A 14,004-nucleotide genomic window follows, 5' to 3' on the forward strand; every position below is an offset into this window, starting at 1 on the left:
AATCCTAAATAAACCAAAAGATTAAAATTAAAAAAAAAAAAATCCTCTATGCACATCTCACTTCACCGAACTAGCGCAAGTTTACACATGGACAAGACCTCAGCAGTTTAAGAATACTTTGAAATTAGTTTAGCTAATCAAAATTAAGACACTAGCTTGCAATAGACACCTTAGAAAAGACAGCTTGCTAGAAACAAGCTGGACCAGCCAGGACCGGTGTACTGGGAACAGGAGGGCATAAATGAATACAGCCACAGAGACTTAATTGGAGAGAGGTGTGGTTTGTTTTAAATAACCACACCACTGTAACTACTCAGCATTGAAAGCTGATGGTAACCTGTACAGATCAAAAACCAGGAAGGGAGTTTATAATGTTATTTCCCCTCAATCTCTGTTTCTATACAAATAATTAAAATTCAGTATTAAAAAAGTATCAAGCCTAGTTTTCTGAACTCTGAATCAGAAAATCTTGTCTTTAGAGAAAAGCATCTAGTAACATTAAACATTTCCACTAAGTTATTCAGAGGAATGCACTGATCAGTGAAGCAGCCTAAGTCACAGCATTTCTGTTGCGGAAAGTCAAGAGTTTGGTACGACTGGTCATTAGCCACAGAGCACAGCACCCACCTTCTGGACCCAGCAGATTCTCAACCTGGGAAATCCATACTCCTGACTGGTTCAGTTGCTCTGGGCTGCAGCTGTTCTCTCACAGGCAGGGAAGGACTGCTTGGGCTGGGGACCTTTCTGAACCAAATACCTCCACACAGAATACCAAGTGAGAAAAGAGATGGTATACCTGCAGACCTTGCCCCTCCTCCACCTCCACACAGCCCTGTCACAGGTCTTTCCATGATGAAGGTATATTACAAATTCTTCTCTCATTTTTCAGTTAAATCCTTCAAATTTTTAAATTAAACAAGCTACAAGACATTCAGTAACAAAAACTGAAAGAAATATTCAGAATCATATTTTTGCCCTTTACATACAGGTATTTCTTGAGCATGTTGCATCAAAAATAATAAAGATTCACAACATTCTCATGTCTGCATAGTGTTGAGAAGAATTTTAATTTTCTGAGGTTTTTGGTATCACAGAGAACTTGTGTTTGATACAAGCTACCTTATTACACAGGAAAATAAATCATTTACAGTGTTAAAATACAGCAAGTTGGGGTGTTTGCAATTTGTGAACGAGACATTTAGTATCACTAATACAAGCTTATTTCTGGAGAAAAACACCCACCTGTTAATGTAGCCTTCCAAATATTAACACGGGATTTTTTGAACTCATTTTTATAATAAAAAACTTATCTGTTTTTTAAGACCTTAACTACCTGTTAAGGAGATACTATTTTGATGCTCGTAAAACCTGAACTATCTCTAAGTTAAATTAATTATTCAGCTGTCAGACACTCATCCATCCAGTTTTACGCACACAAAACCATGAGTACCAACGAAGGCTGGGTTACTAAGCCTGGCTATATAGCATCTTTCTTGCACTTGAAGCAAGAAGAATTTGTACAAATTTGTACAATGCTTTACTAATCCTACTGTAGTTCCTATTTTTACCAAAAGTGGATTAAAACATCTTAAAAACTTTTACTTGTAACTTCTGTAAGATTCAGCTATATTCTCAGTAACTCTGTTACTGAAGTGCTTAAAACGACTTTATTCTCTAGCCAGATGCATTAACAAAACTATATTCCCTATTATTTTAAGTCTACATTTAAACATGCTAGGAGTTACCTTGCCTCACTCAGAGTAGAAGGGAAAGTAGCCACTTCAATTGCGGGTGTTAAAAGCCTAGAACCCAATTTGTCTTTAGAATTCTAGAGACAAATTAAGACTCAACACACCCCTATAAAGTGCAGAAATTAAAGACTTAGTGAATTTCTATACTGTGCCTGAACAATGAATTAGAAAAGTTTATGCATGATCCATTTTTACTATGACATAATACCTTCAAACAGGTTCAGACATTTAAATCACACTTAAGTTATTGCCATTTCAGAAACAAGTATAAGGCAACTGACATTCTGGTAGTTGCCCACAAATTCAGGAATGAACTTTTGCACTACAAGTCTATCTTTTGTCAAAGGACTATTACAATTTTTGAGCCAAGTTATTATTTTGAGACTCTATTGCCTGCCAAGACAGGCCAGGTTCTATCATCTCAATAACCCTATTAACAGTGAAGATGGTGGGAAAGCACAAACACCTGGTGACCTGGGCAGGGGGGACAAGACGACACTACATCAACTAGAACTCTAGAATACTCAGTATACTGTAAGCTACAAAAACATTTCAAGGACATCTCTTGGTAAACTATGTTACATATAGGAAAGTTTATAATTAGAATGACTTACACAAAAAAAGCCTTATTTCACAGAGATCCATTTTAAAAATACTTACTGCTTTTTAATCTGTAGAACAGCACACCTATGGCTTCTAAAGCAACCAGAACATTGACTAACCACCCTTTAGTTTAGAAGACTAAGACATTCTTCAGCCAAATGCTATCCAGAGAAATTAATTTACTTAGTGGTCCCTCATAACTTGGCTCTTTGAGATTGCAGACCTGAATTAAGGATGGTTGTAATCCATGAACTGCAAACACAGATCAGTTAACCTGAACAGGAATAGAAATGTCTTGATAAGCATGCATGAATTAGTAAAGAAGAGAAGAAGAGAGGGTGATAAAATTAAGCAGTTGTCAATATCTAAGTTTAAGATAAAGTCATTCAAGAGTTTCCTCCCCTCTTCTGTACAATGTTTGACAGTGAAATTAAACTCACCCATTTTACTGCCTTTATCACTATGCCCCTGCAGGCTAAAAATGCATTCCCAGTAAGAGTTCTTTAAATAAAAAGCAAATCCTTTAAATGAAAATTTAAATTTATTTTGAAATTTTTAAATGTCATTTCTATCAATTTAGACACACTGTTTGACATTACCAGATCAGAGAATTTACAGTGACTCATGGATAAAGATTTGGCTTTTACATTCAAATGTTAAGTACTTCAGAATAGCTTTGTCTTGTTATTTCCAAACCAGAAACACTAAAGAGTATTTTATTTTACCTTTCAACCATCTTTTTTAACAGACTTTTGATATCTGCTGTACTTGAAGGGGAACATGCACACCACCAAAGGAATTCCTTTGTTTGAATGAAGTGAGTACCAGAATTGCAGTTCCAGATTTAAGACTAGTTCATTGTAGCATCAAAAGGCAGTGCTAAGTAGAAAGACTTTTTTTTAAAATCTTTTTTCCTCAGGTAGACTGCAGAGCCTGAACTACTCAGAAAGCCTCTTCATGAGGATAAAAAGGTCTTGCTATCCAATATTATCATACAATTTAAAGTTTAGCAAGTTTTGTCCAGTTCTCCGTTATTTTGGAAACAGTATTACAGAATTCCACCACTATCCCAACACTACCCTTGTATTAGTGGTTAACAAGAAAATTCAATTTATCTATCAGACTTAAAAATTGTGCTGATTTTATTGCTTACTATATTTTATTTTCCTAGTCTCTAGCACTACCTTGAAACCAGATGAACAGAAAACACTTGCAGGGAAGAGATTTGATCAATTTTCCCATTCGGGCTAGGAGAGTGCCCCTCAAGTGTGTGCATAATTAACTGTTCCAAAGTGAATGTCAGACCACTACTCTCTAAGAGGAACAGCCTTCCACCACACATCTTAAAAGTTCAGAACCCTTACTTTGTAGAAACAATGCAAGCTCCAAAGCCCTGAAAAAAAGCTTATAAACTTTAGAGTACAACTTTCATGATAGGCTGACACAGGGAATCTCATAGTGAGGTACTCAAACAAGATTCCTTTGTATACACCTTAGTATTTAACAGGTTGCTGCTGCCTTCAGCCAGCAGGGAGCACATCACAGGAGATCTGGGACCACAGCAACAACTTTGTGCTGGAGTCAAGCATTTGTAATATTAACAAATTGGGGGGCAGGGAACAGATATTTTGTAAGAAGAAAATACTTCTGAAGTCTCATGTAATATGTTTTCTCCCCCATCTTTATTTTCACTGTCTGACAGATCATTAATAGTGTGCCAGGAATGTTCTACCACCTGATTCCAGAACTCTGCTGCATTTCAAGAATCACAGGCACATTCCCTGCTCAGGAACACAGAGCAGAAAGTGTGAAAGGTCTGTTTACAGTTTTAGAAGTCATATAAGAAATATGTATGTAACCTTAATCTTTCCTGTTGGTAAGGTCTGTTAACCTAGTTAATCCACAGGTATGATGATATGCATCTCAACACCCAGTGAAACAAGTGTATTCATAAGCCTTTAAAGTATATAGAAAACTCAGTTCTGTCCTCTGATGCTGTTTTCAAGTTTGTTTTATTCACTCTTTTGGATGACTATAAATAAGTGTTTCCACTATGGAAAAGAAAGTTAGCACAGTACATTTTCATGACTGGGGAATGGATTTTCTGAAGACATCTTCAAAAGGGCAAAAGCTTAGAAAAAACAATCTGAATGTTGAATTCAGTTCCTTATAAAGTCCCTTGTAAAAATTAATAAAAACAAAAAAAAAGAAAGAAAAAAAGGAAGGGAAAAACTGCAAGGCCCAAGATGATTTATTGCTTTTCTTCAGTTTTTTCCTTGGTCTCTTTCTTCTCAGACTCTTTGCTCTCTTCCTTTACAGAAAGCTCTTCTAGTTTTTCAGCAACTTTATCAGCACTATCATTTTTGTCTGTGCCTGCTAAGAGATTGATTAGGAAAAAGGTTACATACAGGCAGTAATGGATTTTCCTGTTACAGGGGAAAAAAGGGTAGAAAAGTGAAGGGTGAGGAGGGTGGGGAGACACAGCTGGTATTTAGAATAAGAACAAAATAAAGAAATTCTTCACTGAGCACTGGAGTGATTAATTCATTTTCCTTAATTACCTCAGAGGTCAGAGTTCAAGACATGTCACTTGTATATTTTAGTCACTAAATGAGGGCCTAATCCTAGTGACAGAAACATCTAACATTTGGTCAGCTTTGCTGCTACTAGTAACAGACTTCATGCAGCGTCCAGCCAAGTAAATGTCTCAAGTCCCTTGCTTTTTGCCTGCCTTAACAAAAAACCCCCAAAAAGTGAAGTTCCCCAGTTTGAAATGGGGGAATAAGAAGTTTTTAAGACTGAAAAACTCCGATCTAAATATCTTGAAGAGCACTGGCTGCAGACCATTAGTAATCTGTATTTCAGAAAGATTTACATAGTTCGGTATCTTGTCACATAGGCAATTCTACAAGGCAGTGCATTATTGCATTAAATCAAGAGGCCTGGGAAGAAATGCTACAACTTCAGACATGTTAACAACTATAAAAATTAAGTATTCTACTTGCATGATTATATATTTGTGGACTTTGGGAAGGAGAATCGAAAGGAGGAAATATCACTGTGGTTGCAGTGTTCTAAGTTCATTTGTGTACTATAAACCAGGAATGCTTCCTTAGTAGCCTTTCCAAAAAAGCAGTGTTGCAGCAGCAATTGTAACAGCCTTCTACAAGAAAGAAGGTTCACAGAGTGAAAATTGCCATTACTCTCGCAGACAGAAAAAGCACCTGAACTGAAGGCTGCAGTTCAGTACAGAGTGAGTCTGCTAACACAATGATACTCCAGGAGGCTACAACCACCCCAATAGCTAGAAAAAAGTGGCATGGTGCTACCCTTCAACTTTTAAACTTACCTTTCTTTGCTCTCTTGTCTACTTCATTCCTGCATTCTTCAAATTTTGCCTTGAATTTCTGTGCATCTGTTTCAGTAAAAATAAAGTATTTTTTCATTAGTTTTACCTTCTTGCAGAACTGAATACTTCCAATCTTGAGGAAAGATACCTCAGAAGTTTTGTGTAAACAGAACTTTAGGCACTTATGAAGTAATCTAGTTTAAAATCATACAAGATGATATGCAAAATTCTTTGTGCAGAAGCGGTTTGTTTTCTTTAGCAAGTCTATTAAAGCACCTTATTTGACAAAATATTTAAGACATAATGCCAGAAGGAGCTGTTTTGTAGTTACTGTAACTCCTAGCTGTCTCTAATCTACAGGAATATGTCAGAGACTGCTAATATGACTATCTGTGTGCAAAAGACTGAATATTAGCTTTGAACTACAATCCTTGTCAGCTACATTATATCCTAAAAGGCCTCCACATCTTTACTATAATTTAGGGTTCTTAACATCAAGAATGGAAGATAAAGCCTGCTTCATTAGTGCAGCATTCAGATTCAATACCCAAAGGCCTGGACTCAAGCTATTCCTGACTACAATAGCTAAGGAAGCATAACTTTCATTATGTTGTGGTTTAAGTTGCCACTTGATTTAACAGTCATTCCAAGCAGCTGACCAAATTAGAACGTTTCTACACAAGTAATTCAAGCAACAAGACAGAAAAGCAGATCAGGCAAGACCAGAACTGTCAAGGAGGTAATCTGGTATGCCAGCTCAGTCACTGGCCACATGAGGTCAGTGTTTCCCCACAAGAATTCAGAAGTTAATATGAAATTACTCCAGAAAATATTTGTATTGATTCCTTTCCAAGCATCTCATAAAGGAAAGATACTTGAAGGGCATACTTATGTCTGTTCACCTGTCATCTGCTTAGTCAGTACTGCAAAGGGTGAACAAGCAGAGGACTACTCTCTCAAGACAAAACACTCGGTTAAGTTGAACAACCTCTACCAGAAAGGGGGAAAGATTTTTCAAAGATGAGCAAATAGTTACCAAAACCCTTTAATTTTGTATTTGATTAAGAAAGCAGCAAGTGCTAAGCAGGTGGATCAGAAATATTTATTTGGCTAAGCAATATGATGTTGGGGACTTGAGGAAAAGGAAGCTAACAAGATATACCAAGTTTTTCCCAGATGTAGCCAAATCTATCTAGCTTTAAAATATACAGTCACTTTATTGGCCACCTAGCATGTAGGAAGAAGAGGCAGCTAACACTACACTTGTGTGGTAAATGTTAAAGCAACAAACATAACATTTTTTCTTTTTTTTTTTTAAAGAAAAAAAACCCACTTCTTTGATTCAATCCTAAGGAGTCGGGAAAGCTACACTGTCGTTCAGCCTTACTAGCTGATCCATATGTAATTACAGACCTGTGTTCTGTTCTGGCAGTCAATGTAACCACTCCAGAAAAAAAACAACAACTAGCATGATAGTTGGGTTTGATTAGCACTTCTGACTGAGCGTTTGGTTTACTCAAAACAAGATACCACATACCTCATTAAAAAAAAAAAATCAAATATTCTGCTTATGCAGATGGACCAGAAATATCACGTCAGTATTTCCTTGCTTTAATGCAAAAATGTCCTCTGAACTACCACTGAGCACCTGAAATACACATGCAGCTTGCTTTTATTTTAATTTCTACTACATTGTATTACTACTTTTAGTTTTATTCTAACTGGCATTACACTTGCATGAAATGGTTGAAGTTTAAAAAAGTACCCAGGGCAGAAAGCTCTATCAATGTTACTGGAAACCTAGTTATTTCACTGTTTGTCAACACATTTAAGTGAATAACTGACTTGTGTTAAAGCAGTAATTAGCTAACACTACCACGCAGTGGTAAGATACAGGAGATCTACAACAGTGGTTTGCAATTGTGTTTAGACACACAGCGTAACATAATAGCACACAACCAATGGAAGTTCAGTGCCAGTCCACTCACTCTCTGCATTTAAAAACCGGATTGCCAGAAGTTCAGGCTTGGGGCTTTCATCTGCAAAGTCAGCATGTGTGTTCCAGACCCATGCCCTGTCGCTCCCAGCATTCGGCTTCAGCTCCATTAAGGGTGTGACTGAAAAGAAAGCATTGAAAGATGTACACAGCACAATAGTAAACCTTTTCCACACCAGTCTCCATAAATCTTATTGACAACTGACTGCGACAGTTATGTAAAGCACTTTACACAGAATTACTTTTGGGTAAATAGAAGGCAATAGTGCCCATGCTTTTTCCTTACATTGTCAAATAAAGTGATGCAAGACCATTACTGTGTAAAAGAATGCTAGTTTCACTATTGTTAAGAAACTAAGAGTTTGATCCAATTCTTGTTTAAAACAGATGAGACTGATACTAAGATGCAGTCACTAAGCACAATTCTGAAGAACAGTCAAATGGCTTAGGAGGAAAAGGCATCCACACAAACAGCATTCATTACACTTTTGCACAGAGAATACTACATTAAAAATACTTCAAAAAGCATTATTCCTACAGTTAGTCATCAAAATCAGGTTTATCTCTCTCCTACTTGCTTAAAGCTCTACTGAAGTATTATAGAATTCTGCACTGCTGCAAAATGTGCATGGCATATTTCCAACCCATTTGTTCCTTCCCAGTAAGTGAAGCCCACTCCCTCCAAAACACTAATTACTTCACCAGACTGATTGAAGAAGTTGGAATGTAAAAAGTCTTTGAGCAGTGTGAGAACTAACGTTACACACATGGAAAAAACCCTGACCCCTGAGTCCTTTGTTTAGTTTTGAGGAAATCGGGAAAGTCAACTCACTTTCTCATATTTTTTAAAATTTAGAGATCAATTTACATTTTGCTTCATTTATTATTTTGCAATAATGAAGTATTTTTGCCTGCCTGTGAATCACCATAAATTCAATTTCAAAATCTATACTGAAAGCAGCTTTTCCGAGAACAAAAACTTTTGACACGAACACTGTAAGTTTATCAGTTCTGTTTTGCGTATCTGCAACATTTATTTTCCCAAACAGGTTTATCCTTATCTGTTGGTGACTACACTGTTTTCATACTTGCCATTTCATTTACTAAACAGGAACACCTGTGTCCTCTGAAAAGTCTGACTTTCTGAAGGGATCTACCCAGAGAAAACAAGCATTACTGCTTCTGACTTCAGATTTGTATTAAGCTACTTTAAACAAGTTATTTCAAGTTATCTAAACATAGTTTAACTCCACAGAATATACTCCTCATATGAAAACCTGTGTATTACCAAAGCAACAAAACATTATCAAATTAGTCTACTTATTGCTTTATTTATTACTTTCAAGTCTATCTTGCCTTTTCATACTTATTTTTGTACAAAGAGGATCAAAGGAAAAAAACCTCTCCTGCTCCATCAACTCTCAATACACATTCTTTTTGAATGAGTTAGCTGAATATACTGTGTTCATTTCAGTTTATTTCACAAGCAGAGAAAGGCAGCCACAGATTAATTTAGCACCTCAGTATCTGTTTTCTGATGATTAAGCAGTTGTTTCTACCAATTCATTTAGCCCAAAGTAGTAAATTATTACGTGATTGCTTATTTCTTGTTTTTACGAAAATAAACCAGAATACATAATTTCTTATCCTTAATATGAAGGCCAGTATTTTCTACACTCTATTATAAAAAAAAAACATGCACACACACTGGGATCAATCACGTCTATCCCAGATAAATTTTAAAATGTCTTTAGAACACTATCGAGTCTGAAGAAAAAAAAAACCACAACTTTATGACAGCCTTGCCAGCACTGCCAAAACCAACTATAACTTCTTTCCACTAATAAAAATAAGCATGTGTAGTTTTTGATGCTTGTAGCCTCGTGTGCAGAGCAAGAGGCAACTATATTTACAGTCCAATATAAACTTGATGCCTGTTTAAAGGCATACAGCAATTCTCTAACTGCTACTAAAATGCCACCGAGTTCTTAGTCTACAATGTACAATTCTACAAGCTTATTTTTTAAAACAAGACCAAGAAGTACAGTAACATATAACATACTATAATGGTTTGCACAGATTTTTAGGGTTTTATCCCTCCTCATGAGGAGGCGAATTGTTCCCTTCTCCTTGTGTTTTAGGAGTTTTACATCACCAGTTCCTCTCTCTTTCCATTCTGGAAGGTCATTCTCCGATGCAAACCGGAATAGCTTTGCTCGCCTTGAACAAGAGAGAATTTAAGAAGTTAGCTTGCATGTAGAAACATTTATCAAACAGTATACTCGACTGAACAGTTCAGTAGGTTTGGTTTTGTTTTTTTTAAAAACAGCCAAATATAGGGAAGAAAACAATTCCTTTTGTAATGTTCCCTGTTCTACTTCAGCATACAAATTTAGAAACCGATATGGTAACTTCAAATTTAATAACAAACTAGTAGGAATTATGTGATATACTAAAATTCAACAGGTTCTGGACATGCTTTTAGGGAATGATAAACATAATTGGTGCAGGCAACCTTTTAAATTAAGGTAGCTAATCAACAGGCTTTGCTATAGCTAGAGTTCTTATATACATTATGGATACAACTGCTCCATCTAACCAGCAGTATTCATGAGTTCAAAAATTTGAGCAGCTTGAGGCTAAGTAAAGACTCTTGTATAATTCCAAGAAGAATATTTGATCAACTGTTAACAAAGCGCCTCACCCGCTAGAGTCACTCATTTCCTTTTAACTCCCAAAACCTAGTTGTTGCTAATCTTACAACAGAAAGAAAGGAAGCTTAGTGCTGCACTGCAGTGCAACATACCTGCTTCAGAACATCACTGTTTCATCTTCAAAGCTGCCAGTGTGCCAAAAGAGAAACAGGAGTAGTTTGGGACATTAGTCAAAACTGACCCAAGAGACAGTCTGAGCTCTGCTACTGAGGAGTTTAAGACACTGCTATAGGAAAGGAAGCACCTGCTCACACTACAGGATATATATAAAAATACACTTTTCTATTAAAAAAGCAAGGCATAGGGCTTGTAATAAGCCAGGTCTTTCAAAAGAAGTTGTCAGATGTTGAAGCAAGCTATTCTAACAGATACTCTGATTCAGATGAACTACTCTGTTCCAAAGCAAGTCCTTCCTTCCAAGTCCAGCCAGCATTCAGTAAGTAGGTGATTCCCCTAATTTTAGCTATCAGAACAACCAGCATTCAAAAAAAGGATTCCCTTCATTTTGCAGATGTATAAATGAACCTACAGAGAACTGGAACTTACACTATTATTCCCCTCCTCATTTTTAAATAAAAAAATTTCTTCTTCCCATCTAATACTGCACATCACATGTGCAGAGATCTAATGGTCAGAGGTCTCACCATGCTACTTGCCAGAAACTGACCACCGCTGTAGTTTTTACCAGAACCTGTATGAGAACTCAAATCTTTCTTCCAGATGAACAATACCCTTCTGCAATTAAGTCAAAGCAGTATTTTAAAAAACTATTTAAAGCAAAGACATCATGGATCATATTCATAACATGTCTTAAGCCTTTAGCCTACATGTTTCTTCAGGCATATCATACATCTTAAGCAAGCTATCCTGATTTGACAATCAATCCAATCTAAGGATAAAACTGTTCAAAACAACAGAAAGGTGCTGTCACAGAAGCCTCAACAATGTACTGCCTCTATTGTTTTTGTTGTTTCAGTATATCATATGTCACCCTTTATAACTGGGAATGCAAGGCAGCAATACTATACACATCTCTTTTTCCTCCCCAAGATACTTGTGTTATGCTGTAATCACGCCATTTCAAACCTCTAATTATTATCCAAGTTAATGCTTTCTTTTAAGCCAAACAATACTAAAACCAGATTTGTGATATCTATTGTTCCAGAGTGTCTTGGGGCATTATTACCAATCATCCCCCTGCTCAGTTTCTGCCATCACAGCAAATACCAACGTAGATTACCACTCCATCTGCAGAGCTTCCTAACAACTTTTCTAGCTTTTCATAAACACATTCAAGTTTAATCCTAATAAACTTTTAGATAATGTACAGAAATATTCTACTTACATTTTAAAGAGTTCTTCCTCATCCTCTTCCAGAGTTTTTATTTCTTGCTCAGGAAGGGAAACTATGGGCTCAAACTGAGGATCATGGTTAGAATCATCTGCATTTTCAGTAGAAGTATCATGCTCCTCATGTGTTTCCTGGAGAGGGGAAAAAAAAAAACCAACACAAATCCTGCTATGTACTTAAAATCTGAAGTAGTCATATCTGTGTTTAAAATGAAAACATTTATGACAATTCAACAATTAGATCTTAGTAATTGAAATACTCTAAACAGATGGCTTTAAAGTCAATATAGAGTTAATACTACAAAAAAAAAAAGGTGCTCTTGCAGTGCTACATGGTTTAGTCCTGCCACCCTTACTAGCTGTGCAGAGACCTGGCCTTGGAGCAATAGCTCTTGGTTATGGAAAAATAATTTCTTCATTTATTTTCCTATATAATGTGTTTCATACTACTAAAGCACTACTATTTCTTAGTGGCTAACGACCTATCTATCATTAATGGGGAAAAAAAAAAAAAAGAAAAAACACATCACCAAAGCAACCACCTAACTCAGCTTAAGGAATACACTACATGCAGTTGTTCATTATTCCAGTCTTATGTATCAGAATCACCCACAATCAAAGATATTTTTGAAGCACAGCTGCAACACTCAAGTTCCTCTTCAGAGAACTTCAGATTATGAGTAAATGACCAAAACACTACTTCTTATTTAGTTATTTAAGAATCAGTCATAGCATTCATTAAGCTTAAGAATTGTTTTTAGGTCGTGACCGGTAAGTAAATGATAAACATCTCTAATATTTTGTATATATGCAGTAACAAACGTTCAGCAGAGAAGCCTAGAAGGGAGATTCATCTGCAAGTTTAACGAGGCCACAAACAGTTATCTCAGGTCAAGAGAACAGACTTGGGATTTTTTGTTGTTTGAATAACAGTGAAAGGAAAAAGCCTATACATCAAAACCACTTAAACCGTATTTTCACTTTACAGATGAAAGAGTCCGCTCTTACAGGCTCTATTCTGAATAACCTTTAAAAAATAAAAAAGGGGGCAATGGGGAATTAGGTAAGAAACGTTGCAAAATAAATTCTGGTTACGTCAACGACATCACACCAGCTATCATTAGTTTTATGCTCCCAGCTCCACTATGTGAGAAAAAAGTGAGAAAAACTAATCCACATCTGTTTTAAAGAAAAGAAACATTGGCCAAACTTTCACATATTTTCTCTTCCAGTAGTAAGTAGCACATCCCATATCGTAATTCATCATCCGTTCTGCGTCTGACCAATTAATTAAAGAAGCCACGAGAAATGCGTAATTCACAATAGCAACACGTGAGAGAAAGTAGATGGCGTTATCAGGATAAGATCCCGCGCTGCCGCGACATAAAGCACGTGGGGAGCTGCTCCTGCGGCCGGGCCCGGCACGAAGGGTTCGGTCAGTCGGGCTGGGGGGATGGGCGGAAAAGAGGGAGAAGAAAGGAGGGAAACGGGCAGAGCGCTCACTCCAAAGCGCCCGAGTCGCACACGAAGCTGTGGCACCTACTAGAGGCTCCGGCTTCCTCACGCCCAGGAGGGGACGCCGCCGGCGCAGGGCGCAGGCCGGGCGGAGCGGGAGCGAACCGCCCCGGCCTCCCACGCTCGGCTCCGCCAAAGGACAGGCCCCAGGAGACACACGCGCCCGAGCCGCCTCCAACGGCCGGGCGCCCCCGGCCCCGCCGCGCCGGGCCCGGCGGGGACGAGGCGGCGCTGCGGTTCGCTGCCCTCCGACAAGGCCCGGAGCCCGTCCTTCCCGGCCGCGGGCCTTGCCTGACCTCGGCTCCTCCACCCGCCTAAGCCCCTCGGCTCCTGGGGGCCGCCCCGCGCCCCCCCGCCCAGCCCAGCAGGCCCTCAGGCCCGCTCCGGCCCTCTGCCCCAGGCCGGGCCCCACCTGTTTCCGTTACTCTCCCGCCCCCATCTGCCACCCCGGCCCACACTGCCGCGTCCTCCTCCTCCTCCTCCTCCTCTCCCCCCTCAGCACCAGGCCGCCCCGCCTCGGCACCCGGCTCCGCGGCCGGGAGGAGCGCGCCCGCTGCCCTCACCTTGGTGTCCGCCATGGGGCCGGGCTCGCTGCGCTCCGCTCCCGTTGCCGCCTGCCCGCCGAGCTTCCTGCCGCGCGCCCCCGCCCCTCCCGCCTTTACCTCATTCCCGCAGCCCGCGCCGCTGCTGCCGCAAGGCCCGATGGGAAACGCCCCCTTTCCCTCA

General features: G+C 38.8%; 1 protein-coding gene and 1 non-coding gene across 3 annotated transcripts; both read right to left on the reverse strand.

Moving 5' to 3' along the window:
• Positions 1-3,494: 3,494 nt before the first annotated feature.
• Positions 3,495-13,974, reverse strand: RANBP1 (RAN binding protein 1). Of its 2 annotated transcripts, none has more exons than XM_074921257.1 (6): positions 13,842-13,974; positions 11,759-11,895; positions 9,762-9,919; positions 7,692-7,820; positions 5,704-5,769; positions 3,495-4,727 (listed from the first exon to the last, which is right to left on the reverse strand). In XM_074921257.1, the coding sequence occupies exons 1-6, from the start codon at positions 13,854-13,856 to the stop codon at positions 4,606-4,608; spliced, it is 627 nt and encodes a 208-aa protein (XP_074777358.1). In that variant the 5' UTR covers positions 13,857-13,974; the 3' UTR covers positions 3,495-4,605. The 2 variants fall into 2 exon arrangements, with proteins under 2 accessions (XP_074777358.1, XP_074777357.1); XM_074921256.1 differs by having other exon boundaries at positions 3,495-4,730.
• LOC141967639 (small nucleolar RNA SNORA77) lies at positions 5,486-5,617 on the reverse strand. Its single transcript, XR_012634725.1, has one exon. It is a non-coding gene; the product is annotated as a small nucleolar RNA SNORA77 (small nucleolar RNA).
• Positions 13,975-14,004: the final 30 nt, after the last annotated feature.

The sequence above is a fragment of the Athene noctua genome, chromosome 17 (assembly GCF_965140245.1).
Source record: "Athene noctua chromosome 17, bAthNoc1.hap1.1, whole genome shotgun sequence".
NCBI classification, from domain to species: domain Eukaryota; kingdom Metazoa; phylum Chordata; class Aves; order Strigiformes; family Strigidae; genus Athene; species Athene noctua.

Bases quoted from the DNA above. Each gene is read 5' to 3' on its own strand.
- RANBP1 (XM_074921256.1), bottom strand. The intron at 5,770-7,691 runs GTGAGTGGACTG...TTACTGAAACAG, and splicing joins CCGGTTTTTAAATGCAGAGA to ATGCACAGAAATTCAAGGCA. The intron at 4,731-5,703 runs GTAAGTTTAAAA...TCAATCTCTTAG, and splicing joins AGACAAGAGAGCAAAGAAAG to CAGGCACAGACAAAAATGAT.